Raw genomic sequence first — 25897 nt, 5'->3', positions numbered from 1 at the left:
GAGTGGTTGGCACGCTGCTAGAGCTTGTGAAATTCCCTTCAGGTTCATCATACCCGCTTGGTAAGGACTAAGACAGAGAAGGGAAATAACAGACAAGTCACAGAACCAATCAGGCATAGTCCTTGTTTGCAGAATTCCCTGGAACTCCTAGATTTTATGTTACCTATCAGAAGGAGATGTTTCAATTCCTCAGGCAGGTCTGGGGATGAAGGGCGCTTACGTTTATCTTTTCATAGTTTGAACCTTCCCTTTAAATGGGCTCACACTTTTCCCAAGTCTCCATTTAGGCTGAAACAGTGAAGCTCGAATTAAGATTGGTGACTGTCAGTCACTTAACACTTCAGAGGGATCACAAGTTATTTAAGCCCTGAATTGGCTGATGGAGATTTCAAACTTAGCAAACACCACAAATTAACTACAGACATTAAAAAATCCCAAGTTTTGCATTGCTCATCTTCTCTTTAAGGAAAAAAATTTTTAATACTGGGAATTACCCCAGAGTGGCAAGTAGCACTTGAGAGGCAAGTGCTGCTCTGAGTGTGTAATCCACACATACCTAACGTGCTTTTGTGTGTAGGATGGAGCTCTGGTTGTGAGCAGAGGCGTGCAGGTGTATGGGCTGGGGCAGGGTAGGAGGCGTGGGGTGGTGGACCCACTTTTGACTACCCAGACGACAGGACATGCAGCGAAGATTTAAAAAAGGGGGTAAGAAAGTTTTGCGCCCCCAGTTGTTGGCGTCAGGGCTGGAAGCAGTTTCAGGGTAGGGCTGACGAACTCCCTAAAATCCACCTCTCTCCATCCCGCGATGCAACATCCCTTAAGTATTTTGAGGTTGGGCTGTGATGATGCACTTGTTCAGAGCAAAATCCAAAATTGTACTTTCCATCTCTCCGCACCCACACCCCGCCCCTTTCTCTCCTCTGACCCACGCCCCCTATCCCCATCCCCACTTTGCATTCTGTACACATTTCATTCTCCCCGCTTCCCCCACCTTCTTCCCCCATGCCCCAGGCGCTTCTTCCCCTCCAGGGGCCGGGCGGGTCGGACCTAGCTGGCTCACACTCGCACGGGGTCGCGAGCCCCTGCCGCCTCCCTGGTCCTTACTTTGTGCCGGTGGGGGTGGGAGGGGGCAGGAGCTGCATCTGGCCTGCGCAGACTGCCGGGCGCTGCCGGCGGCCCAGACAAGCAGCCTGCGGAGCGCACGCGGCGGACACGCCCTCCTCCCGTCGCTATAGAAACTATTTCCGCCCTATTTGTGACTCTGGAGCTCAAAGGACTTAGCTCTGGTCCAGTCCCAAGCCACCTTTCACGTCCACCTAAAGAACACACCTCTTTTCCTCCTCCTCCTCCCGGTCTCTTGCCCCAGTTCTTTAAAGTAAGGGACAAGAACTGAAGGCCATCCCGTGGCTGGAGAGATCAGAGCTGACTGAACAACCAGACTCATGAAATTACCCCTACCCACCCCCTTCAAAATGTACATGGTTATCAGAAGCACATAGCAAAGTTCTGGATATAATTTGCTCATCAGATAAACACTTTTTACGCACTCACTCTGCACCAGGTTTTAGAAGCATGAGAAGGAAAGCTACGGTGTAGTTGGATGGGGAACAGAGTCAGGTTTGCGGAGGACACAGACATTCAAATGAAGCTTTTTGAAAGATCGCGGTGAAGTTGCGTCTTCAAGGACAAACAGGAATTAGCAATGTAAAGAGGGCAAATAAGAACCCGTCTGAAGGCCCACAGCCAGGGCACCCGGACCGCGTGGGACCTGTGGTAACAGCACTCCGTTTCGTGTGGCGGGGTCAAAGTGCACATGGGCAGCATGAGACAAGGTTGAAGAGGCAGGAAGGGGCCAGCCAGACTCGAAATAGCTTCTGAACTAAACAGGGTAAGTTGATGTGTGTGGATTTTAAGCAGAAGGATGTTTATGCTCAGATTTTATTTTAGACACTCCATCTGGCAATAACCGTCTGGAGGGTAGGCCAGAGGAGGTTAAGAATCAAGGCAAGGATACCTGTTAGCAGTGGTAAGTGATGATGTTTCAGTGAGGGACAGTAAGTGAAAGGAGACAGTATTTTTGAGAAATTTAGGAAATGGGATAGCACTAGTGACTGCAGCGAGGGTGAAGGTGCCACAGGCACCTGAGTAGATGGTGGTGCCTTTTACTGATGGAAAATACTGGAGGGGGAGACGTTGATCTAGTGATGACTTGCTGCATCATTATTAATGGACCACGCAACAGGTCTTGTCAACAGCAAGGTCTGGGTTAAAGACCTTGACTTGGCAGTCACTGTCACACAGGTGACCACTGGAGCTTGAAGTCATCTAAGCTTCAAGAAAAAACAATGGGCTGGGGACAGGATGGAATCACAAGAATATGACACTGTGGTGGGAGGAATGCATGTAGGTGACACAAAAGATTAGAAAGCTGCAAAATAATGAACAGTAGGCAGGGAGGTGGAGAGAAAATTACGAAAGAATGGTGTCACATGGGCCCAGGAAATAAAATGTTTTAAGCAGGGTATGATGAACGGGGTCCCCAAGATTAGGTGGGAAAAACGTACACTGGATTTGGCAACAGGAAGGTCATGAGTGCTTTCTGCAAGGCCAGTTTTAACATATTTTATGGTGATTTTCAATAGAAACGATGAATAACACAAATCAAACATCAAGGTGGTCCAGACGATGAATCTGTGGTATCAGTACCTAATACAGAGCAGGCTCTTAATAAATGTTTATCGTTGACCTGCACTATAGGGAGCACCTCCATGTTATGCAAACATCTGGAAAATAGGTTTTAAAAAAGAGGTGAGGTGGGGCAGGTGAGGAGGCATATGGGAGTATAAATATACACACTACATAAGAAAAAATGTACACTAGAATAGACAAATGCTCACTTTAATCATAATTCTAAATTACGCATCTTCACAGTAACATAGATGTTTCCATGAACCAAGAAGAAGTAAGTATTATACATTTCTGGAATGGTTAACATGATTTGAAGCATTTTTATTAAAAAGCGATCAGCAGCTGGTTGAAATTCTAACCGTAAATATAAACTATCTATTACTATTTTCATTCACAAGGAATTCAGATCTAGGGTTCCTGACAGCTGCGTTATCTTATAGAATGAGGACCCAGTCCGTCGGCCATCCTCTACTGCACCGGCTCCGCAGAGAGTGGTGACTTCAGAAACAGCTCTCCCCATTGATATTTACAACAGAAAGGCTAACGCTTTTTGCAAAGCACTCATTTTATCATGAAATGTAGACAGTCAGAGACAGATGGATACAATTGATTCAAGGAAAAAAGCATATCAAAACTTTTCCACTTTTATTAAATGTTTTGACAATGAGGGCTTCATAAAACGTCACGAAATTCTATTTGCTATACATTAACCATCTACTTTTAAGTAGGAGACATACGCCATAGCATAGCAATCATTTTAATGTGGAAGATAATTCTGAATTCTTAACATAAAAATATTTGGCTAAAATATGAAATATCTATGAATTAAACTGACAATGTAGGTTAAATAACTTATAAGATTTTAGAAATGTCTTCTGGAAGAAATGGGAATGTTTCCTTTTGCCAGATAAACTTGGAACAGTTAAAGTTAAGGTGCCATAACTAGACAAAGCTAGAAAGGAGCATCATGTCACTAGAAAGGAACAGCATGTAACGTGCACTTCCTCCACGTCAAACTGACAACCACTTAATGACAATGACAAATACATAAGGAAAACAGAATATACTCTTCAGAAGGAAATGATATTACGAGATAATTCTTAGTAAACCAACCTCTTACTGAAGTCTTGAACAGCTTTGCGGAGAACATAATCACAAACTGGATAGAGATACAGTCAGCCATCCGTATCGGCGCAGATGAGAAGCCCGCGGATACGGAGGGCCGACTGTACTCACTGCAGTATGCCATTTTATACATAGAAGGGACTCAGCACCCACGGATTTTATATCCCTGGGGGTTCCTGGAACCAATCTCCCACAGATACCAAGGGACAACTATAATTTATATGACCTTAAAGGATCCTTCTTATTTCAATGTCCTCCTCAAATATAAACACAAAGCAAATACAAACATGCTTCTAAAACTGTGATTCTCTCAATCAAACATTTCTCCCATGCTCAGCTACTAGTGGCATTTGGATGCAAAGGTTTAACTCGAGCTAATCTGGACAAGCCAAGGCGCAGACTGTGATTTGGGGACTTGACAGACACTCCTGCCAGTGGGCTGCTGCTGTTGCTGCCACTTCTGGATACCGCTGAAATAAAACACATCACCCGAAGCTGATAATGTTAGGAATCTCTTCACAAACAGCAATTCATAAAATAGAAGAGGCAAAAAAAGTAGTTAAGCATTATTCTGCTATGCAGGTTCTATCAAGATAGATATAGATCAAAAGAATGGTAAGTCGTAAAGAGGAGAAAGAAAACAGTCTTGCCTATCTTCAAACATCCCCACAAGCCAAGGCAATAACACCAAAAGTTTAAATGTGAAAGCTGAAATAGGAAAGTTGGGCGCAAATAACATTGGTCGTAAAGGTAGAAAGAAATGCATGTAATTATAATTTCTAAAGTAGTAGAAAAATCTAATGTATTTTTAAAATCCTGCAATTTTTATAAATATTCCTTCAAAGAATCTATTTTTTCAAATATTTAACTTGAAATGCGACAAATACTGTTTTTAGTTATTTATACTAATTTCATTTATGCCACCACTCTAACATAGCAGTTACTTCCATCAAGTATTAAATTTCAAAATGTATCTACATAAATGTTCATAGTTGATCATGATTGTAGTCGTAATAAGTACAACGGTGTGTACTTTTTTCATACAAAGATTTGTAAACATTTCCATGCTTCTAGCCATCTGATTTATCATTCTTAATTGCATGTATTTGCCATATATTGATGCAATTCCTACAACAAACTTTTGGGTTATTTCCAGTTTCTCACCATTTTTCTTTAAGTGACTATTAAAAAAATCTGACCACTCATTACTTTTTTTTCTTTTGAATTCCTTTTTTAAGAATAAATTACCAAGAGTAATTCCTAGGTCAAAGGATATGTTTATTTTTATGACCCCTGTCAAGTTGTCCCATAAAGGGGTTATAAATTTCTAATAAATAATTATAGCTGCCACCCAACAACCTAGAGTATACTGGATCATACTGCTTTATTATTTCCCAGTTTGAGAGATACAAAACAGTATTTTGTTATTTTAATTTACATTTCCTTAATTACAGTGACTGCAATTCTTTCCATATTCCTTTCTAGCATCTCTCTTGAGGGCCTTGGTATGCCTATGTCATCGGCTCATTTTCCCATTGGGGTCTCGCCGGTCTTCTCATATTTGGAAAAGATAGGTAGGTACTAAGTGGCAACCTGAGTGTCACATCCAGCTCTCACATACACTGTTTGGTCCGCATAGTGTTAAAAAAAAAAAGAGTCAACTTTTAAAAACTAGGACATTTCACATTAAAATCTAGATTTCTAGCTTCTCTTGAAAAAAACCAGAGCTGGAAATACCAGGCCCAGAATCCCGAATGTAGAGAGTTAGGTGAAGCTGAGCAATAGCTGCTCCCTGCCACAGGCCCGGAGCGCTTGGGTCCAGCAATCCCCACTCACTCGAGTTCACCGCTCAGGCCCAATCACACAGTTACCGCACTCGTCCCGCACTTTCACACAAAGAGCTTTATGACACTAACTCTATCTGTCATCCCATTATTTCCTGTGATCTTTTTGATTATGCTACCCCTAAATTTCTACAGTCATTATATCATTTCTGTCGAATTTCTTTTGTTGGGGAATCACTAATTATTCCCAGAAGAAATACACTAAAGACTGTTCTTTAAATGATATGACATCATTATTTCAGTAACTAACCTTCCTCCTTTCCTCCTCCAAAAAACTTTTAAGTCCTCATTAAAGTCTTAGAATTTTTAAACCAGAACAGACTTTAAAGATTATATAGTGGCTAATATTTCAGATGATGAAATGAAGACTCAGAGAAATTAAATAATCATGTAGTCTTAGGCCTAAATCTGTCTATGAATACCTAGTTATCATTAGGGGAGTGGTCAAGAAATGTCATTGAAAAGAACTAAAGTGAACCTGAGGAGACCTGGAGTGACTTAGAAAAAGAGAGGGGACAAACGAAGACAGACATGCTCGTCGAAGGAAACTGGATAACGAGAGGCTCTGACAGAAGAATTCACACGCTGTGCTTAAGGAACAAAAGTGTAGCAGTTCCACTGGAGAAGAGGGCTCGTGTAGCTGGACGAGGGAAAGCGGAGACAGGACTGGTTAGGAAGCCACCAACAGTTTGGGTATGAAATGAACAGGGCCTGGATTAGGGTTTTAGAAATGCTGAGATGGGGGAAGGTCAAAGAATTTTTGAAGGATCAGTGAGACTTGGCTGTGGCGCAAATGAAGACAAAGAGAAGTCAAGTCTGAAGGAGCGGGAGGCTGAGCCTGCGAGGGCTCCTGTTAAACGCTGGCCTTCCTGTGCACAGGCTCTGGGGCATCAGTCAGGTGTGGAGGTCAGCAGGTCTTGAGCAAACAGACTTGTCACCAAAACTACATGCCAGGAATCTTACATGTTAGTACTCTGACAGTGTAATCCTACTACCAGGAATTTATCCTACGAAAATACTCAGGGATGTGCCCACAGATTTCTAAAATAAGGATTTTTGTGCTTATTGCAATCTTATTTATAACACTGAGAAAATAATAAACAACCCGGATGCTCAATACAAAGGAATGATAAAGGAGGAATAAATGCCGCAACCAAAAACCTTGGTTTTGAAGAATATGTGATAATATGGGGAAACGCTCATACGTAACACTTATAACTAGGAAGAAAATCTGCCAGTGTACTTTTCCAAGGCCCTGGCCTTCAGCGATAAATATACCATACCTGGTGGGACCCACTTTGGTCTCTTGCTCTCAGCTGAAGGACTGCGCATTTGTAATGGTTTCCTGGTGGCCTCTGAAGGAAGAGACACCTTTATGGGTGAGGGCTGAGATTCTGATTTGACGGCAGCTGCAGGAGAGTCTACTGAAGTCACTTTGAAAAATATACATAAGAAAGTTTGTCATAGAGGAAGATAAAGTCTAGCACATGTGAGTAAAAATTATAGTTACATAATCTTATAAAAATTAAAGACATTATCATGAATTTGAAAAACTCATTAATCAACAAATATTTATTGTGAAAATAAGAACAGCCATCCTTTATGAGCCTGCACATGCCAGGCAGTGTGGTAAACGGATCAAATACATGACCTTTAACCCTCAGAGCAACTCTGATACAGATCTTACTATCCCCACTGTCAGATGAGGAAACAGAGGTTAAGCAAACTGCAGCTGGATACCTTTGCAGAGGATTCCTCTGAGGAAGAACCATAATTCCAGAAAGTGCAGGGAAAGCTTCTCTCAAAGCAGTGGGAAGAAATAAGTCACCAGGGTACATGGGATGTTGATAGAATTATGTCAAGTCACAGAGACTGAATCTGTCACAATGCTAACAAGAATATGCCAACAAATACAGAAAACAAAACAATAGCCTACAGACTGGAAACGCTCAGTATACATCCTGATCCCCAGGAAAGGAGATGCGAAGGAGTGCAGCCATGGGGCCATCGCTCTGACTTCCCGTGCAAGTAAAGTGATGCTCGAGGTGCTGCAAAGGCTTTGACCTCAGATAGAGCAAGAAGTGCCTTTTCTCCAAGCTGGATTTCAACAAGGGACAGGCACACGAGGCCTAACTGTGGTTACTCCTTGGCTACTGGAGTGCTCCAAAGGGTCTCAGAAGGTTAGTCCATGCTTCACAGACGACAGGAAAGCCCTTGACTGCGTGGATCATGAAAAGCTCTGGGCTGCTCTGAAAGGAAGGGGCGTGCCTCAGCACTTGACTGTCCTGATGCCTAACCTGTACTGTGGACAAGAAGCCACTGTCAGGACAGGCTATGGAGAGACAGATGGATTCCTAGAGGCAAAGGTGTCAGAGAAGGGTGCATTTTATTCCCTCATCTGTTTAATCTCTACGCAGAACATAGCATACGAAAAACGGGGCTAGACTCAGATGAAGGAGGAGTGAAAATTGGTGGAAGAAATATCAATAATCTGAGATACGCAGATGACACCATCTTACTGGCAGAAAGCAGCAACGACCTGAAACAACTTCTGACGAAAGTGAAAAGAAAGAGCCAAAGCAGGCCTGCATTTGAACATCAAGAAGATGAAGATCACGACCACAGAACTACGCAGCTTAACGTAGACAAGGAAGACATGGAAACTGTTAAAGACTTTGTTCACCTTGGTTCAGTCATGAATTTAAATGGAGACTGCAGCCAAAAAATCAAGAGAAGATTGACACTCAGAAGGGCAGCAATAAAGAATTAGGAAAGATCATCAAGTGTAAGGAAGGGTCAATAGAGACCAAAGCCAAGGTTGTCCACACCTCGTATTCCCAATCACTGTGTACGGGTGTGAAAGCTGGACAGTGAAGAAGGCTGAGAGGAAAACAGTGTATCCATTTGAAATGTCGTGTTGAAGGAGAGCTCTGCAGACGCCCTGGACTGCCAGGAAGACGAACGACTGGGTCCCAGAGCAAATTACGCCTCAACTACCACTGGAGGCAAAAATGCTATTTCACAATACCCTCTTCTTAACGTTAACATCTACATTCCCTAGATCAGCAGCGTCCAACAGAAGCTTTTCTGCCATGATGGAAATGTTCTATATTTTGCACTGTACAATACAGTAGCCACTAGCCACATATAGTTATTGAGCACTTGAAATGTGGCTAGCAAGACCAAGGAACTTTTAAATTTTATTTAATTTTAATTAATTTAAATGTAATATAGCTACCATATTGGACAGCATAGCTCTTGAAATTTTCTCTATCAAGGGAAAAATTGTAACTTGTGCCAGATGAAAGACTCTCAAAGGTTACTCAATACATTAGTGGTACTAGAAATATAATCCATCTTTCCTAATTCTTCATCCCATTATTTAGCAATTAAATTTTACTTTAAATATCATATATTAAACTTCCTCATGAAGCAATTTGCTCCAAAGTATATAGAAGACTTTTAAGTAGTAAATTCCAACTTGGAAAAATAAAACTGAAATTTTATTTTTAGTTTCTAGTGTGTCTTGATAAGGAAGCATAAACAAATATCTAAAGAAAATAAAAAATGTATTCATATTTTTTTTCATATGCTCAATGACTTTCTCATATCACAGTTTGTGGTAGGGAGAATAATGGCCTCTCAAAGATGTCTACATCCTAATTCCCAGAACATGTGCATATGTTACCTTACCCAGCAAAGGGACTTAGCAGATTAAATGAAGGATCTAGAAATGGGGAGATCATCCTGAATTATCTGCATGAGCCCAATGTCCTCATAAGGATGCTTATGAGTGAAAGTGAGAAGCAGGAGAGCAACAGTCAGTGGTGGGACGTAGAAAGTCCCTGCCATTGCTGGCTTTGAAGATGGAAGTGGCCACCAGTCAGAGATGTAGATGGCCTCTAGAAGCTAGACAAGGCAGGAAAATGGGCTCTCCCCTGCCTCCACAGAGGAACAGAGCCCTGCTGCAGCCGGATTTTAGCCCAGTGAGAACCATTCTGAACTTGTGACCTGTAGAACTGTAAAACAATAAATTTGTGTTGTTTTAAGCCATTATGTTTGTGATAATTTGTTACAGCAGCAATTGGTAACTAATACCTAGCTTTGTCTCTAAAAACTCCTGCATTTAAAAATCTAATTTCTGGAAACCAGATGAATTTGTCAACTTTAAAAAAGTACTAACTAAAAACTTCACCAATTCAGAATACAGTGGAGGAAAGAATATGATTCAACTAGTATTTAATTCTTACTTCCTAAGACATACTCAGCACTATGCTATTTAAAGTGAGAGCAACTCCCACCATTAATAAATGGAGTCTGAATAACGGAAATTTTTGTTTCAAATAGCATACATATTAAACAATTAAGACATAAAAATATATATCAATAAGTAAAATAAATCAGGTTAGTGGAAGCAATATTTTACAATAATCTGTCACATATTATGAACTCAAAATATCCTAACTTCTTTTACACAAGAAGCAGGAATTCCATGTTCAAGTTGTCACGAATTCCAAAAGTTTTATTGTAAAAATGGTTTCTAACTGAATTTGTTTTGAAAAGACAAACAGACCCCAATCATGTGGCAAAAAGGTTCTCAAACCAAAGACTAAGTCAAGCATAAAAGCAAGAAATTAGAATCACGCAAACTTCCCAATTTAATTGCTTGGAGAAAATATGGTCCAGTGGATAAAGCTTTAGCGCTGAATGGACAAACCTGGGTGCAAATTCTAGCCCCTCACTTATTAGTCGTAAGCATTCCAACAGATTGTTTCACCTCTCTGAGCCTCCGCCCTCTCACCGTGGCATGAGAGCTCTCCAGAGGGTGGCCGTCGGTGCTGATGGGGGGCAACACACAGAAGGTGAGTGCTGGCTAAGGAGGGGCTCAGCGCTCTGTCTGCTCTTCTCCCTTCCCCACCCCACTCGGCCTCCTCCTATGAATTTTAACTGGAAATGAACACTGGCAAAATGTCAAGAAGAACAAACGTAAAGATAATAAAAACACATTAAATAAACCAAATACATTTCCCTTATAAGATTAACTGTTTTTGACTAAGCTTACCCAAATCATTACATTTGGATTTAGGTTTCTTCTTTTTCCTTTCAACTGGGGATTTTACCTTCATTTCTTTTTTTTTAATTTCTTTAACTTTACTTTTTCTCATAGTGAAGTCTTCATCATCATCTTCACTCGCATTAAAATCAGAATCAGCCTCAGAATCTTCACCTAAAACAGAAGATTATATACTTCATCTTTGTTCTACAAAGTGAGGCTTCTGTTGCCTCGACTTTCTCTACAGCTTTTGCACCAGATTCTTGGGCAGCTTTGTGCCCTGCCATTTCTGGTGGCAAAGCACTGCAGTGACTGAAAGCATGGTTGCCCAGGTTTGAATCCTGGCCCCTCCACTTACATATACTATGACCTCAGACAGGTTGCTAACCTCACTGTGCCTCAGTTTCCTACGTATAAAATGGGGCTAACCATAACCTACACCACAGAGTTGTCGTGCAGATTAAATGATTTAATACAAGTAAAGCATTTAGAATAACATCCAGCACAGAGCAAGCAAAATAGAATTGTTTGCTACTACTATTATCATGATAAATGGCCCATCAGTAACCTTTACTCTGATTTCAAAGGTCAGTAACCTTTGAAAAGAATGGTAGGGTATAACATTAGGTACTCCTTCAAAATGATGACCTTGCTGGTAATAATAAAGGTACACCTTCCCTTAATCACATAAACTTCAATATTCTAGAATAGAAACCCACTGGGAATTGAGAAGAGACTGACCATACCCAGAGCAATCTTAACTGATAATCCTATATACAATTTCATTTGGAACACACACACCTCCAATTTCCCACAAACTCTTTCCTGTACTGCGTGGGATGATACAACCCAGAGATGTAGTATGTTAAGTAGCTGCAGCTGCTGTGGAAAAAAAAGCATGGAGAATACCTGATAGTCAAGCAACGATCCTTCTATCTTGGGGAGAGGAAACGGGATCAGAAAACCATGCCTTGTGAATAACAAACTCAGAAAATTAGGTGTAAATAAGGACTGGTGTTATATTCATAAAAATCTTTTTTACATTTTTTATATTATAAAAGCTGTAATGCTTATTACAGAAAATGTAGACCATACAAAAAAAGTATTAAGGAAAAAGAAAATCCACTCCCTGATCTCACGACTCAGATAATGACCATTATATCCACCAAATATAATATCTACCTATCTATATGACATCATAGATTTTATATAAAAATAAAAATATACATGAAAATTTTCAAACATATACAACAGCAGGCAATAATAAACTGCTGCCCAGACTCAACAATCATCAATATTTTGCTAAATTTGTTTCATCTCTTTCTTCTTCTTCTCTTTTCTTCCCTTTCCTTCTTGGAGTATACGAAAATAAATCCTAGGCATTGTGTTATTATACTCCCACAAACTTGAGAACGGTTCTCTAAAACACACGGCCTTTTGTTAACACAGCAACGTCATTACCGAATCTAACACTAACAATAGTTCCTGGTATCACCTTCTATCCGGTCTATATTAATCCCTGTTAATACAGGACAATACCTCCTCCCTTTTTCCCCTATGCCTTTGACTTGTTGAAGTAACTGGGCCAGTTGTCCTATAGAATGTCCTACATTCTGGATTTATCTGTTTTCTTCCTCATGGTGTCATTTAACTTATTCTTCCATTTTCTGTGAGCTGGAATTTTCTCAAGGGTCAATTAGAGTCAGGCTCATGTATTATTACTATTATTATTTCTTTTTGGCAAGAATATACTTCACAGGAGATGCTCTGTACTTAGTATTGTTTCATATAGAAAGCACAGAATGTATGGTTGGCCCACTCTTAGTCGGTTCAGTTGATGCCATCTGAATTCTCCATCGTAAAGATCCTCATCAGGCTTCCACTGATGATCTTTGCCTAAATCAATGATGTAACTATGATCTGAAAATTGCAATTTCCTTATTCTATCATTCTTTCCACACAAATAAAAATTTAAAAACAGGTAAGAGTAATCAACCCACATATTCACATAATGGTTCCTGTGTTATATGGAACTGGCCACATAAGGCCAGCAGATCACACGAAGGCTGTTATAAGTAGTACCTTGTAAAATCAAGTAATTATTTCTGAAGTCCCAGGAGGATCTAGGTTTAGGAAGGGCAAGTAGTGGAGAAGTTTCTCCAACATTTCAGAATACAGAATCTAGGAGGGCAAAACCTCCTATGTATCTAACAGTTCTGGTATTGCATGCATTCTTCTCTGGGCTTGAGAGGATAAGTGGTAGGAGCTGACTATGACTCTATTTAACAAGTCTATCTAAAGATAGGGTCCAAATGACTTCATTACTCAACTGACAAAGCAGTTTAAATAATTTAGAGATCGGGAGAGGGAGTTCCCAGAATTCCAAGTAATTAGCACACCCTATTGGAAAATCTGCAAGGCCCAAACACTTGGGTTATGGATTCTGGGAATCTTTAGACGTCCTTAAGAAAAGTCTCATGCTCTCTCCCATTTTCACTTTTCTTTTCCTACTGAGCGTCACAAATGATCCTTTCTCTTCTCGTGAGGGTGAGCCAATGCAGGGGGAAAACTCTGACATGTCACCTAAAGAAAAGGATCCTGCTTCAAAATAACTTCAAGTTGTCTGAGATGAGACCAGTTGCACATTCAAGTATAATACAAGATCACCTCTGAGGGAACGGGAGAGCTGTTAGTTGTTCTGGCTGAGGGTGAACGGAAGTAGACTCGCTGTATTGCTCCTTACAGTACACAAAGCACAAGGAGGAAGATGTTTGTCTTTCAATTTAAGGTAAAGCAGGCTTGGCTGGAGTAGCTCAAGGAGGTTGACAAAGCTAGAAGACAGTGTAAGGAGTTTGCATTCTTGGGGTGCAGGACAGAACAGGAGGCAGAGGCGAGGAAATAATTTTGCCTAAAGCTTAGTTGGTATATGACAGCACAGGCTAGGTGGCAGTTATCACCCCTCAGCTAACGAGCTGGCTCCCTGTAAGGGCCGAAGGACTACTTCTCAGGGCTGAACCACACGGCATTTTATAGGAAGAATAGCCATACCTGTAGTTTGGTGGAAATCATGATAAGGTAACAGAGGAGAAAACCCAAACTAGCTCTCCAAGAGCTAGAGAAGAGTCATTTAAGTCCACAAGTGACGCAAGAAAACAAGGGATACTTCTCAGAACCTAAGAATTTTTAACTATCTACTTCTACATAAACCATCAGCATTATTTTCTTCTAATGTCCCAACCAGTCAAACATTCAAGAATTCAGACTTTCATTTACTGACAAATCATTTTTACCACACCAGGTTCCCATTCTGATTATTGCCCTTGTTACAGTGTTAACAACTGTCAGTATCAGCATTCACAATAAAATCACCATTTAACAACCACAGCTTCCCCAAACAACTATAGGTCTTGAATCTGTCGAAAGGAAGTGAGAATGATTTTCAGCTAAAAATATTTTTTGCAGTCCTCATATCCAGCATAACCTCAGAAGCACTCATATTTCAATAAATGTTTTCCTTCCTATTTTCATGTTTTATCTTAAATCATCATTCAACTGTACACAACTTGAAATTAAAGTGTATTGTTATCACAGAATTACGGCTCATATTTCATCTCAAAAATATTTGCTATGCAGAATTGAGTAAGAAAAACAACCTGGAACCAAGCTATTTACTTTTTTTAATGATTATTTCTTTTTTAAAATATTTTTAATTTTGGTAAAAACCACATAACATAAAATTTACTATCTTAACCATTTTGAAGCGCACAGTACAGTAGTGTTAAGCATATTCACATTACTGTGCAACAGATCTCCAGAAGTTTTTCGTCTTACAAAACAGAAACTCTATACCCATTAAACAACAACTCCTCATTCCCTCCTCCCCCAAGCTTCTGCTACCCACCATTCTACTTTCTGTTTCTATGAATCTGACTTTTTTAGATACCTCATATAAATGGAATCACACAGCATCTGTCTTTTGTGACTAACTTATTTCACTTGGCATGATGTCCTCAAGGTTCATCCACATTGTAGCATGTGACAGGATATCCTCCTTTTTAAGGCTGAACAATATTCCACTGAATGTATAGACCACATTTTGTTTATCCATTCATCTGCTGATGGACATCTGGGTTGCTTCCACCTCTTGGCTATTGTTAATAATGCTGCTATGAACATGGATGTGCAAATATTTGAGACCCTGCTTTCTATTCTTTTGGATATACACCCAGAAGTGGGATTGCTGGCTCATATGGTAACTCTATTTTTAATTTTTTGAGGAACTGCCATACTGTTTTCCATAGTGGTCGCATCATTTTACAATCCCACCAACAAGGTACAAGGGTTCTAATTTCTCCACATCTTTGCCAACACTTGCTATTCTCTGTTTTTTGACATCCTAATAGGTGTAAGGTGTTATCTCATTGTGGTTTTGATTTTGTATTTCCCTAATGATTAGTCATACTGAGCATCTTTTCATATGTTTTTTGGCCATTTGTGTATCATCTTTGAAGAAATGTCTATTCAAGTCCTTAACTATTTACATTTAAGATCAGAGGGTGATTTTAAAGTCACTATCCAAATCATGCTTTCCATAAAAACTTACTTTTATGAAATGTTTCAAGAGATTATCTGAAGTTGGGATGTAAATAACACAATATCTTTTTGAATATCTATCATACCTCTAGAAACAACCCGTGAATTACATAAACCCAACAAACAGAGCAAGTGATTTCATTTCTACATGCATAGCAAACATTTTAATCCTTTATTAAAGATAAATTAATGCTGTTAGCATGCTAAGCAGACTTGCAATGTATAACTTCAGAATCGTTTACTGATTTTCCATAGACCACCTGCCTTGGGATCCCCTGGGTCACTCAGAAGGCAGGTATTGGCTAAGAAGGCGAGTTTCTGGGCTCTACCCTGCCTTCCTCTTCTTCACAGCTCTTCCAGGATGGCACTTGACACCTTATGTATTTGTCACTGTCTGTGTCCTTTCACTCAAATGTAAGCTCTGTTTGGGAGCTCTGTTTGTTTGGTTCACTGCTGTATCTCTAGTGTCCAGGATATAGTGCATATAATAGGTACTCAAATATTTGTAGAATGAATGTTGATGAACAAACCTGTTTTGTTTGTCAATAGCATGTTAAAACCTATCAAAATATAGCATCTGATTTGGCATAATTTATGAATTTATCATTTTAATTTTAAATTATTATATCGTGATGCTCTGTTAAAGTCCCTATGTTTCCCATTTACCTTAATTTCTGAATGAGTCTGGAAATAACTGTCACAATCAAACATAGGATTCATATCTCCTCTGCCCCAAAATATTTCATGAATTTCTACTACTTAAAGAAAAAAGTCTACACTTCCTGGAATGGTCTGAGAGCCTCCATGATTTAGTGCTGGCCTGCCTCCTTAGCCTCTTCTACAGCATTCTTCCCTGCAGGCCTCACCGAACTCTTGTATGTGCACCTGTCTCTTCCACTGTTTATGCCTTCCTATCAGTCAGAAATGCTATTTTATCCCTTTAGTTTGTCTAAACGCTATTCATTTCAAGACATGGTTTAAAGGTCACCTCCAGATAAAGCTTTTTCCCCAAATGCTATAGCTGAATTTAACTGGCCTGTGTGTTCCTCAAGTTTGCATGCACCAAACACGCAGCACAGTGCTTTGCATACATTAATGGTTTCTAAGAGCTTTTTACTGAATTTCCATAGGATTCAGTCTGAGGTAGGATATAACTTACCAATGGCAAAGTCTGGTTCAGAGCCATTAGCACTATCACCATCACTGCCTTCCAAAAGAATCTTCCTCTGTTGTACCACAGCTTTAGATGCTGCTTTTCTTTTCCCTTGAACACCACGAACATCATCTTCCTCAGTAATCTTATCTAAATCTTCAGGAAAGGTATAAAAATCAATGGAAAGCCTTTTGTGACAGATAATACTTAACGAGCCGCAGAGTAGACTTCTATGACATCTGTTATTTGATTTGCCCAGCTTCATCCCTCCCCTGCTTCTAGGAATAGACCACGTAGCCCAATCTGGGGCAATCGTAATACATAAGTCCCCTGACAAGAGAGTCTGGTTTAAGGATAAGCCCAAGACCCAAACTGAGAGTCTTTTCCCAAGAATTTTCAAACTGGAGCTGGGAAGATGCACCCCCTTTATTCATGGTCAATTGCTATGGACTAGAAGCCATGGATAGTCATGTCCTCCATCAGGGAAGAAACTGAGTATGCAGTAAAAGAGAAGAAAACCAAAACACAAAGAAACAAAGGAGAAGAGGTGAAGAGAACCCGACAAATTTAAAGACCTTGGTTTTAGCTAGAGTTTCAGGAACTTAAATAAGAGTTAGAAAAATAACATTGCTCATGGAAAAAATAAATATTATTATTAATATCAAAAACTTACCTAAATAATCACTGGCTACACTGCAATTGGAGATATGAGGAGACTTATTCATTTTTTCTGTTTCATTATTGCCATGTTTTTCAATGCCTAAATAAAAGGAAGAAGTCAGAAGATACTGATGCCCCTTAATCGACCAATGTCTAGAAATAGGAAGATTAGAACTAAAATGAAATAGCATCCTGACACCGATAAATGATCCCAACTTAAACAAACACAGTGATTTTACTGGGAGAGGCTAGCATATGGTTAGGAGTTTGGGCTCTAAAAACAAACAGACTTAATCAGACTCAGGTTCAAATTCAGGCTCTATCACTGAAACTGGCTATCTGACCATGGGGAAGTTGCTTATCCTAAGACTTAATTTCCTCATCTATAATGTGGAAATAAAAATAGCGTGGGGGATTAAACGTTGATTACATGTGGAAATTACTTATTGTAGTGCCTAGCACATAGGAAAGAATCAATAAATATGAACTATCATTTCTGTTTAGGCAGATCCATGCTTTTACTAACATAAAGACTCTTCAGTCATTATAATAACCTTAAAACGATTTAATGTCTTTTAAGAGGACTTTAAGTCACGATAATGGTATTATTAAATGCTAGTGCTACAATGTGTATTACTCTATGAGAAGTAAAACTTCCAAGGAAATCCTGCTATACATTCCACAATCTCTTATAGGAGACAGATGAATTTCATTTCTCAATTTTAGATATAATACAGACAATTCTAAGTTTCTTTGATTCCTGATTACTAAAAGGCCCCCTAATGAACACTGTCTTATTTATTTTCAAATAGGAAGCAAAAATGATTTAAAGATCTATATCCCTAATTAAGCCAATAGGCTAAAAATATCCTCCAACATAAAAGAAGCCAAAATGATTTAATCCAAAAAGCCTTTTAGCAATTTGAATGTCTTTTCCAGGAATGATTTCTGCCTCTCCAGAATACCAATATTGCTATCTGCTGCATAGTTGCCAGAAAACTCAAAGGAGAAAAACCCACAGAGAATCCAGAAGTCATATATCTCTTAAGTTAACTGAGCTTGTGAACCAAATTAGTACCTTTAACCTTCATAAACAATAAAAGTTACCATTATTAGGTCATGTTTAAAAAAGGAAGTGCATTGTTAGGACTGTACAGATCAATTCATTCACTCAACAAATTAAATTTTCACTGTATACAAAGATGAAATTTGAACATCCAAGCTCATAGCCCATGTCCTCAAGCTTACTTTGGGTGTTAAGCAGACATATATGGATGTGTGTATGAGATTTATGCAGCAGAATAAACTGAATCCAACTGTACGCTGCAAACTGTTCCATTTGTCCAAAGTATTCAAATTTTATTCCTTCATCTGTGAAGCCTCATCCAAAGAAATGATTACAAAAGCAATAAAAAGATTTCTATGAAGATAAATATGTAAAAAACAAGTTACGTTTATTTGGAGACTCCTCCACATCTCTGATGACTGCTGGCAGTTCCTTCACTGATAAAGCTAGTGCGACTTCTAAGTCTCTCTGGTAGAGCTTGTCATCTAAAGCCATCCTAAAGTAGACACACAAGTAACAATGAGTTTTTAAAAAATCAATTTCAAATAAACAGTAAAACTTGAGATTTTCCTGAATTACTATTTAGAGTTGTTTACCCCACAAAAATGTTTTTAAACAATAGTCATGATCATAATTGACCTTCAATAAGACTCCTCAAGTGCAGCAATGTCATGTTCTGTCTGGCATCAGAGACGTGAAGCAGGAGCAGCGTGTGCCGTTGCACTTGCTGTCTCCTTTCACTGTGGGTCTGTCCTCACTACCGGCTCTCTCCAGGTGAGAAGCACCTGCTCAACCTAGAAAAAGGATTCAGCTCAAATATCACTTCCACTTAGAAATCTTCCTTAACCTCACCTGCACCTCCTTAGACAATGATTATTATAGCTCTTATATTCATTTTTTTTTTTACATCTGCTCCTCCTAATCTAGACGTCAACAAATATTTCACCAGGTACTTACTGTGTATGAGGCACTGCACTAGCTGGATACTAAAAGTACCCTTGAGGAGTCTGCACTTAATGAGCAGGTGATGGAAACAAGGCATAGTAATAACCATACACGCAGATTATGTCTTCTATTCAAGGTGGGCAAAAGTGCTATGGTGTGTAAGAGGAAGAAAAATCAAAGACAGTTGGAGAAGGTAAGGGTACAAAAGGAGGAAATACTGAGATGTATTTATTATCTTTTAAATAACAGTTTTATTGAGACGTAATTCACGTAGCATAAAATTCACCCTTTTAAAGTGAACAATTTAGCAGTTTGTAGTATATTACAGAGTTGCGAAACCATCACTACTATCACTACTATCTAATTTCAGAACATTTTCATCACTCTAAAAAGAAACGCGACATCATCAGCAGTCACTTCCCGTTTACCCCTCCCAGCATCTGGCAACCACTAATCTACTTCCCGTTTCTATGGACTTATCTATTGCGGACATTTCATATTAATGGAATCATATAACACGTGGTCTTTGTGTCTGGCTTCTTTCAGTCAGCATAACGTTTTCAAGGTTCATCCATGTTGTAGCATGTATCAGTACTTTATCCCTTTTCATTGCTGAATAATATTCTCTGTATGGATATACATTTTATTTATCCATTCATCAGCTGACACATATTTGGACTGCTTCCATCTTTTGGCTATTATGAATAATGCTGCCGTGAACATGCACGAACAGGTTTTTGTGTGGGCATATGTTTTCATTTCTCTTGGCGATAGGTCTAGGTCATATGATAATTCTGTGTTTAACATTTTGGGAACTGCTACTCTGTTGTCCAATGTGGCTGCACCATTTTACATTCCCAGCAGCAACGTATGAGGGTTCCGATTTCTCCACATCTTCCTTAACACTTGTTCTTGTCCATCTGTTGGATTCTGGGCATCCCTAGTGGGTGTCAAGTATTATCTCACTGTGGTTTGGATTTGCATTTCCCTGACGGCTAAGGATGTCAAGCATCTTCATGTGCTTATTGGCCATCTCTATAACTTCTTTGGAGAAATGTCTACTCAAATCCATTGCCCATTTTTTAAATTGGGTTATCAGTATTTTTATTGTTGAGTTGTAAGAGTTTTTTTATATATTCTGGATGCAAGTTCCTCATCAATTATATGATTTGCAAATATTTTCTCCCATTTGTGGGGTTTTTTTCACTATACTTAGAATGTAGTACAAGCTCAAAAACAAAAAGAAAAAAAGATGAAAAAAGTAAAGAGAATGACATGCGGTAAGTTTCTCTATGCTAATTAACTTTTCTCATACTTGTAGCAGTAAACCATCAGAGGCCCCACATTCCATTTGTTAATATCCTCCTCTGCCAATCTCCTCTCCATACTACAAATTTTGGGCCTCTCAGGACTTCCTTCCCTCACTTTCCCTTCTCTCTTGCTACCAACTAATGAAATTCCAAGGTTAGTCTAGAAATTATGGGATCTTCTCACTGATGGACAAGAATCAAGAACATATAAAGAAAATATCTTTTATCTGCAGAAAAATACATGGTTTTAAATTTTATAAAACTGTCCTTACAAATGCAATTTTTAAGAAAGTAGTCTTCTAAGACTTGAGGACCTCAGAGACAGGTACGGGGTCCTGCAAAAGTAAGCTATAACTTCTAAACTTTATAATTAATTATGATTGTGTTAATACTTAAATGATATTCCTTACATGTTTGTGAATTTCTTTTTTAAGTCAGAAAGTCAGAATGAGATTAATGGTACATCCCTGTTCTCCTACATGCATTAAATAAAATAATACCTATGATTCTGCTTGAGTCCTAATTTAAACCAAGTTCAAATCTGTCTCTCTTTTAAATTAACACATCTAACATTGTATATTTACCGTATGTCTTACCTCTCACCTTTTTTTAGGGGTTTTCTCTTGTAGTGGAATGTCTTCTTGCTGGAGACTTTTCAATTTAGGTGTTGTTTTTTCTAGTTTTGACTCCTTTGGTGTCATTCTGGATTTCTTATTTAAACGTGCAGTTGTAGACACAAAATCATCTATTTATATGTGGATTAAAAATAAAAGAATATATAAAACTACTTTAGGAAAAGTAAAAAATAATAAAATTATTTTCTTAGCAGTTGGAATTCATTATAGCGTGTAGTCAAGTTTTATAGGTTAAGTAAATTGTTTAATTTCCACAATTTAAAAAATATTGCTGGTACATTGTTTGTCTTTTTTCTCATTCATGCTTTTCAACTTTGTTTTAGTGACCTTTATTTATTAAAATATCAATCTATCAAAAACCAATTCACTAAAAAATTGATATACTTCTTCTGTTGACACTCAGTATAAAACTGCTGCTGTAGTTTTTAACCCACAACACACGAATGCATACCTTCGGGGTACACGTGGTCTTAACCACATACTTTAGCATTTACTAACACATGCTGTCTCGTTTATGCTTCCCCATGTAGGAATATGATCACTTGTCACTTGCCTCCCACCTCCACTCCACAGCACCTAGGACACAACTTGCACTTTATAAATCTTTGGTGACAGATTGAAGACAGTAATAAAAAGCTAGAAGTTAATTCTATATTTATTTTCTCCCAAGTCTTAGACATACTTAAGGCTGTGCCCAAGGCAAAAAACAGATTCCTTCAAACCTCAGAATGACTAAATATTTGACTCTCAGAAAGCTCTGGTGGTCTGAGAAATATAAAACCTACTTCAAAGTATAACATAATCTAACCCAATGTTTCTCAAACTTTATGATCAAAGTTCCCTTAATAGTAGAGACAAGTAAAGACATAAGCCAATGGGGTATCGCCTAAGCCTAACCTTTCTTCAAGGTCTTGTTTTGTTGTACAATTAATGGGGATTTCACACTTTATCCTAACACATTTGTGTCTCAAAAAGACAGTGTGTTCCTTCCTAGGGGAAGGGAAAGGAGAAGATGAACTCCACTTGAAAAAACATCGACCTAGAGTCGTTCAGACCTAAAGAGCCACTTCACCTGGCCCTGTTCCTTTATCACTCACCTGCATAATTCTTGTCAGTGTAATCAGCAGCATAATCATCTCAAATGCTTAGAAAATTATTTTTCCAGACCTAGCTCATATGCAATTGAGTAAAATAGTAATATGTTCAATATTTGAGCTATATATATATATATAAATATATATATAAAATATAAATTCTGAGAAAATGTTTCCAAATCTTTAAAGCAGAAATAAAAATCTCTACTTACCATCGCTGCCAGAGTCCTCAAACTGTGAGTAATTGACTGGTTTCGTATGCCTATAGCCAAGAAAGAAATTTTTCATTTGCACAAATGTCAGTTTCTCACCTCCAATCCTTAAGACCAATAATAGTCTTGAGTAATGAAAATGTGTTTTGATTCTCTTAAGAAAACTTAAAACACAATTTGGATTTTACAGTAGGGATTTAGCATTAGCTGAAATAGTTTTAACTATACTTGATATACCTGATAAGGAAAAAATAATTGATAACCCACAAAGTAAGCAGAGTCAATATAATTAATACTCACAAGGTATATACATAGTTTAATTGCTGTTGGGCATTTATAAGTTCCTGTTGTATGTATTCTTTTGTTTTGTATGTGCATTCCATCTTCCTTATTAGGTTATAAATTTGTTGACACCAAAAGCCATTTTACTTTTTTTATCTCCCTCACAATACTAAATAATGTTCTTTATGCAATGGACACTTAGAAAACGGTGAGTGACTTTGTACTTGCCACCTGAAACAAACCTTTATACTACTTTAGAGGGCACTAGAAGAAAGCCACATTAAAGTGAAAACAATGAAGTCATTTCCTTCCTCCTTCCTCTAGGTACTAAACAAATTGGTATTCCAATCTTCATTTCTATCTTCTGCCAAATACGCAAGTGTGAATAACCCAGGTCGTCAGTTGTTCTTTCAAGTAAAAATGGTGTTCTCTGAAAAAGAAGCTAGCTCAGCTCACAACTCAAACCACCTCACAAGAGCTTCTCCTTCGAGCAACCACTGCAGAAGTGCGCTACGTGAGCTTAAGAGTCCCTCTCATGGGATTTTAAAAGGAACGGTACTCTTGTTACTCTCCTACTCTTGGGAGTTAAAAAACTTGAGAGCTGAACAAAATATGGAAACCCTGTTAGAAACTCTGAGATTGGATAATAGTAAAATAAAATCAAAACCCTTAAAAAAAACAAGTATGGTCAGTGATTGACCTAGAACAAATATAATCATTCTCACGGCTTCATCAAGCACATTCTTAAGTGAATGGTATTTTCTTTTCTTTTAACTCTGAGTGTGCAGCAGTAAAGAATACGATGACTACTCACACAGCTTGTGTCACTGCCCTGATTCACGCTAAGGTGCCAGCAGTTTTACCACTACTGCAGTGCAAATGACAGAACAATGAAAAAAGCAAGTCTCGGTATTCTTATGAAAATAGTTTTGCCCTCATGGACTTCCAGAGAGGGTCTCAGGGGCCCCTAGGGGTCTGCAGACCATACTGTGACAACTGCTGTTCCAGACGAAGGATTATGTCTTCACGACCTGCATGTTTAAAACCCACTTGAAACTGAACATGCCCAAAACGGAACTCTTGATCCCCCATGCCTTTTCCTAGTCTTCCCCGTCTCAGTTAGTGCAAAGATCCTCCATTCAGCAGCTCAGGTCACTAATATTGTGAAGTAATCCTCAATTCTTTTTTTCTCTTTGCCCCTCATCCACTTCTTCAGCAAGTTCTATCAGCAATACCTCCAAAATATATCCCAAATTCATCTGTCCCACTCCATGTCCACTGATAACACCCTACTCCCAAGCACTACCAGATAATGCAACAGCCTCCTGACTAGTTTCCCTGCTCCCATTCTGCTCACCCTGTCTTCCATCCATTCTCCACCAGCAGCCAGTGGACTCCACAGAACCAAAATTAGATTTCTCTCCCCTATTTAGAACTCTCCAGTGACTTCCCACCGCACTTACAACAAAATCCAAACTCCTTTCTAAAGCCTACAAGGCCCTACCTGCTTCTCTAACCTAATCCCCTCCATTTCTTCCCTTGCTAATGCTGCAGCTTCACGGACCTTCTTTCTGTGCCTCAAACAGGGCCAAGCTCAGGGCCTTGGCTCTTGTTCCCTCTAGCTGGACTGCCCCAGACTTTCACTGGCTGGCTCCTTCTTGTCATTCATGTCTCAGCTCATGAATTGTCTCGTCAGAGAGGCTCATTCTAACTACCCTCCTTAAAGTAAGGCTTTCCTCCTTCTCACTCTCTATCATATTGCCGTGTTTATTTTCGGCCCCCGAGCCTCACCCCTTGACGAGAATGTAACCTCCCACACCCTAGTACGGCATGCAAGTAAATATATTCAATAACTTTACTAAATGAATGGCTGGCCCCAGGCCTCCACAGCACTCGACTGCGGGTAAGTAGAGGGACAGTTTCAAATAATACAACGGGAAGCACACAGGACCTGGAGCCAAGCGAGTTAGGTTTTAAGTACTACCTGCCACGCACTAGCTATGTGGCTCAGGTAAAGTGGCCTTTATGCCGAGAAGTGTAAACTCTATAAAATAGGGATACCTAAACTGCTATATCAAAGAACTCTAGTGATGAACAAATGAAGTAACACCTAAGGAGGAGCCCGGTGAAATGCAGAGCGCTGTTCGAACGCTGCCATACAAGGTCTTATTTGAACGAGGTGGGGAAAGAAATGGCAATAGCCGCGAAGGGAGGCAAAGAGAAGGAAAAAGCTGGGATGCTAGGACACATCTGAAGAATGGGCGGCTCTCAGTGGAGACTGGCGAGTTTCCCAGTACCCGTCCACCCCACCCTACCCCCGCTACCCTCCGTCCTACTCGGCCCGTTCCCCTCAATCGTGCGCAGGTAAAGTTGCCTACAGCGGCCCCCTGCCCTCTCTCCCCATCCCCGCCGGCTGTGACCAACTACTCGCCTCACAGGTCGCACCATGGCTCCCTCAAGGCTGGAAACTCGCAGCTCTCAAATTCTTGTCGGCAGCAGTGGCGGTTTCAACTCCCGCCCAAAATGGGACACCGGAGCTCTCCGCCCCCTGCCACCGGTCCTCCAATGATGACCTGCCGTCCCTGCGGCGGCGCATGCGTCCGGGGGAGAACGCATTTGTTCACGCCTTTCCCAAGGCACTGCCCTTCCGCATCCGGTCTACCAGAGCCGAGGCTGTGCTTCGCCGCTGCACATTCGTCACCACGGTGGCTTTTTGCGCCGTCTCTGAAATACACAACAACCGTAGAAATACACCTTGTTACACTTTTTAAATGATTAAACTGAGGCAGGATGGGACAAGGGGCAGTTAGACCCTAGAATCTTCTACAAGGTGCCAGGAAAGCGGGAAAGGTTTGGCCGAATCTGCAGCAGCGGATCTGCTGGCTGTAAAAACAAGTCGGGAAGTCAGCTGATGCTACGTGTGTGCTGCTCCCTGTGTGCGGCTCGTTGACATCTCGGAGTGTGTCCATCGCTCCGTGCTTCAGATTTAGGGGAGGTGAGCTCAGAGCCAAGAGGGAGGAAACCGTTCAGTCTGAAACCCCCAAATGGAGGGGCTGTTCCCCTCCCTGGGCCAGAGCTTCTCGGTTCCGCAGTCTGCCCTTTTCTCTGACTAGTTTGAACCGCAGAACCTCCGCTCTGTTAGCGTTAGGGGTTCGGGCCAGCCCTTCCTCCTCCCATCCCATTTTTGTACGGGAAACCTTCCTTAATTTCACGTCTGCTAAAAGACCAAGAAGAGAG

The 25897-nt window shown here is 39.8% G+C and overlaps 3 protein-coding genes and 1 long non-coding RNA gene across 12 annotated transcripts in view; 2 read left to right on the top strand and 2 right to left on the bottom strand.

Moving 5' to 3' along the window:
• DYRK4 (dual specificity tyrosine phosphorylation regulated kinase 4) overlaps positions 1-1208 on the bottom strand; it is a 51706-nt gene extending 50498 nt beyond the window's left edge. Inside the window, exon 1 of one of the 4 annotated variants that reach the window (XM_008530542.2) lies at positions 992-1208. The gene's annotated coding sequence lies outside the window, so the exon portion shown is untranslated. The remainder of the gene's footprint in view (positions 1-991) is intronic. The other 3 variants (XM_070620541.1, XM_070620542.1, XM_070620543.1) reach the window with 3 other exon arrangements.
• A 32-nt stretch (positions 1209-1240) lies between these two features.
• LOC139083504 (uncharacterized) lies at positions 1241-23339 on the top strand. The gene is made up of 3 exons (XR_011540277.1): positions 1241-1888; positions 5299-5387; positions 22985-23339. It is a non-coding gene; the product is annotated as an uncharacterized lncRNA (long non-coding RNA).
• RAD51AP1 (RAD51 associated protein 1) lies at positions 2883-25315 on the bottom strand. 2 transcript variants are annotated; one of them, XM_008530546.2, is made up of 9 exons: positions 25092-25315; positions 22379-22428; positions 21041-21182; positions 18569-18678; positions 17130-17216; positions 16463-16612; positions 10720-10884; positions 6941-7090; positions 2883-4283 (listed from the first exon to the last, which is right to left on the bottom strand). In XM_008530546.2, exons 1-9 carry the CDS (start codon positions 25106-25108, stop codon positions 4147-4149), a joined length of 1008 nt encoding a protein of 335 aa, XP_008528768.2. In that variant the 5' UTR covers positions 25109-25315; the 3' UTR covers positions 2883-4146. The 2 variants fall into 2 exon arrangements, with proteins under 2 accessions (XP_008528768.2, XP_070476641.1); XM_070620540.1 differs by having other exon boundaries at positions 25106-25203.
• FERRY3 (FERRY endosomal RAB5 effector complex subunit 3) overlaps positions 25275-25897 on the top strand; it is a 43916-nt gene continuing 43293 nt past the window's right edge. Inside the window, exon 1 of one of the 5 annotated variants that reach the window (XM_008530538.2) lies at positions 25275-25655. The gene's annotated coding sequence lies outside the window, so the exon portion shown is untranslated. The other 4 variants (XM_008530539.2, XM_008530541.2, XM_070620539.1 and 1 more) reach the window with 4 other exon arrangements.

Source organism: Equus przewalskii, chromosome 5, assembly GCF_037783145.1.
Source record: "Equus przewalskii isolate Varuska chromosome 5, EquPr2, whole genome shotgun sequence".
Lineage (NCBI taxonomy): Eukaryota > Metazoa > Chordata > Mammalia > Perissodactyla > Equidae > Equus > Equus przewalskii.
The sequence above is the reverse complement of the archived record's forward strand: the minus strand, read 5'-3'. Positions and strand labels throughout refer to the sequence as shown.

Coding starts and splice junctions, on each gene's coding strand:
- RAD51AP1 (XM_008530546.2), bottom strand. Junction 17,217..18,568: donor GGAGGAGTCTCCAAATAAAC/GTAACTTGTTTT, acceptor CCTTTTATTTAG/GCATTGAAAAACATGGCAAT. Junction 4,284..6,940: donor ACCAAAGTGGGTCCCACCAG/GTATGGTATATT, acceptor GTTTTATTTCAG/CGGTATCCAGAAGTGGCAGC.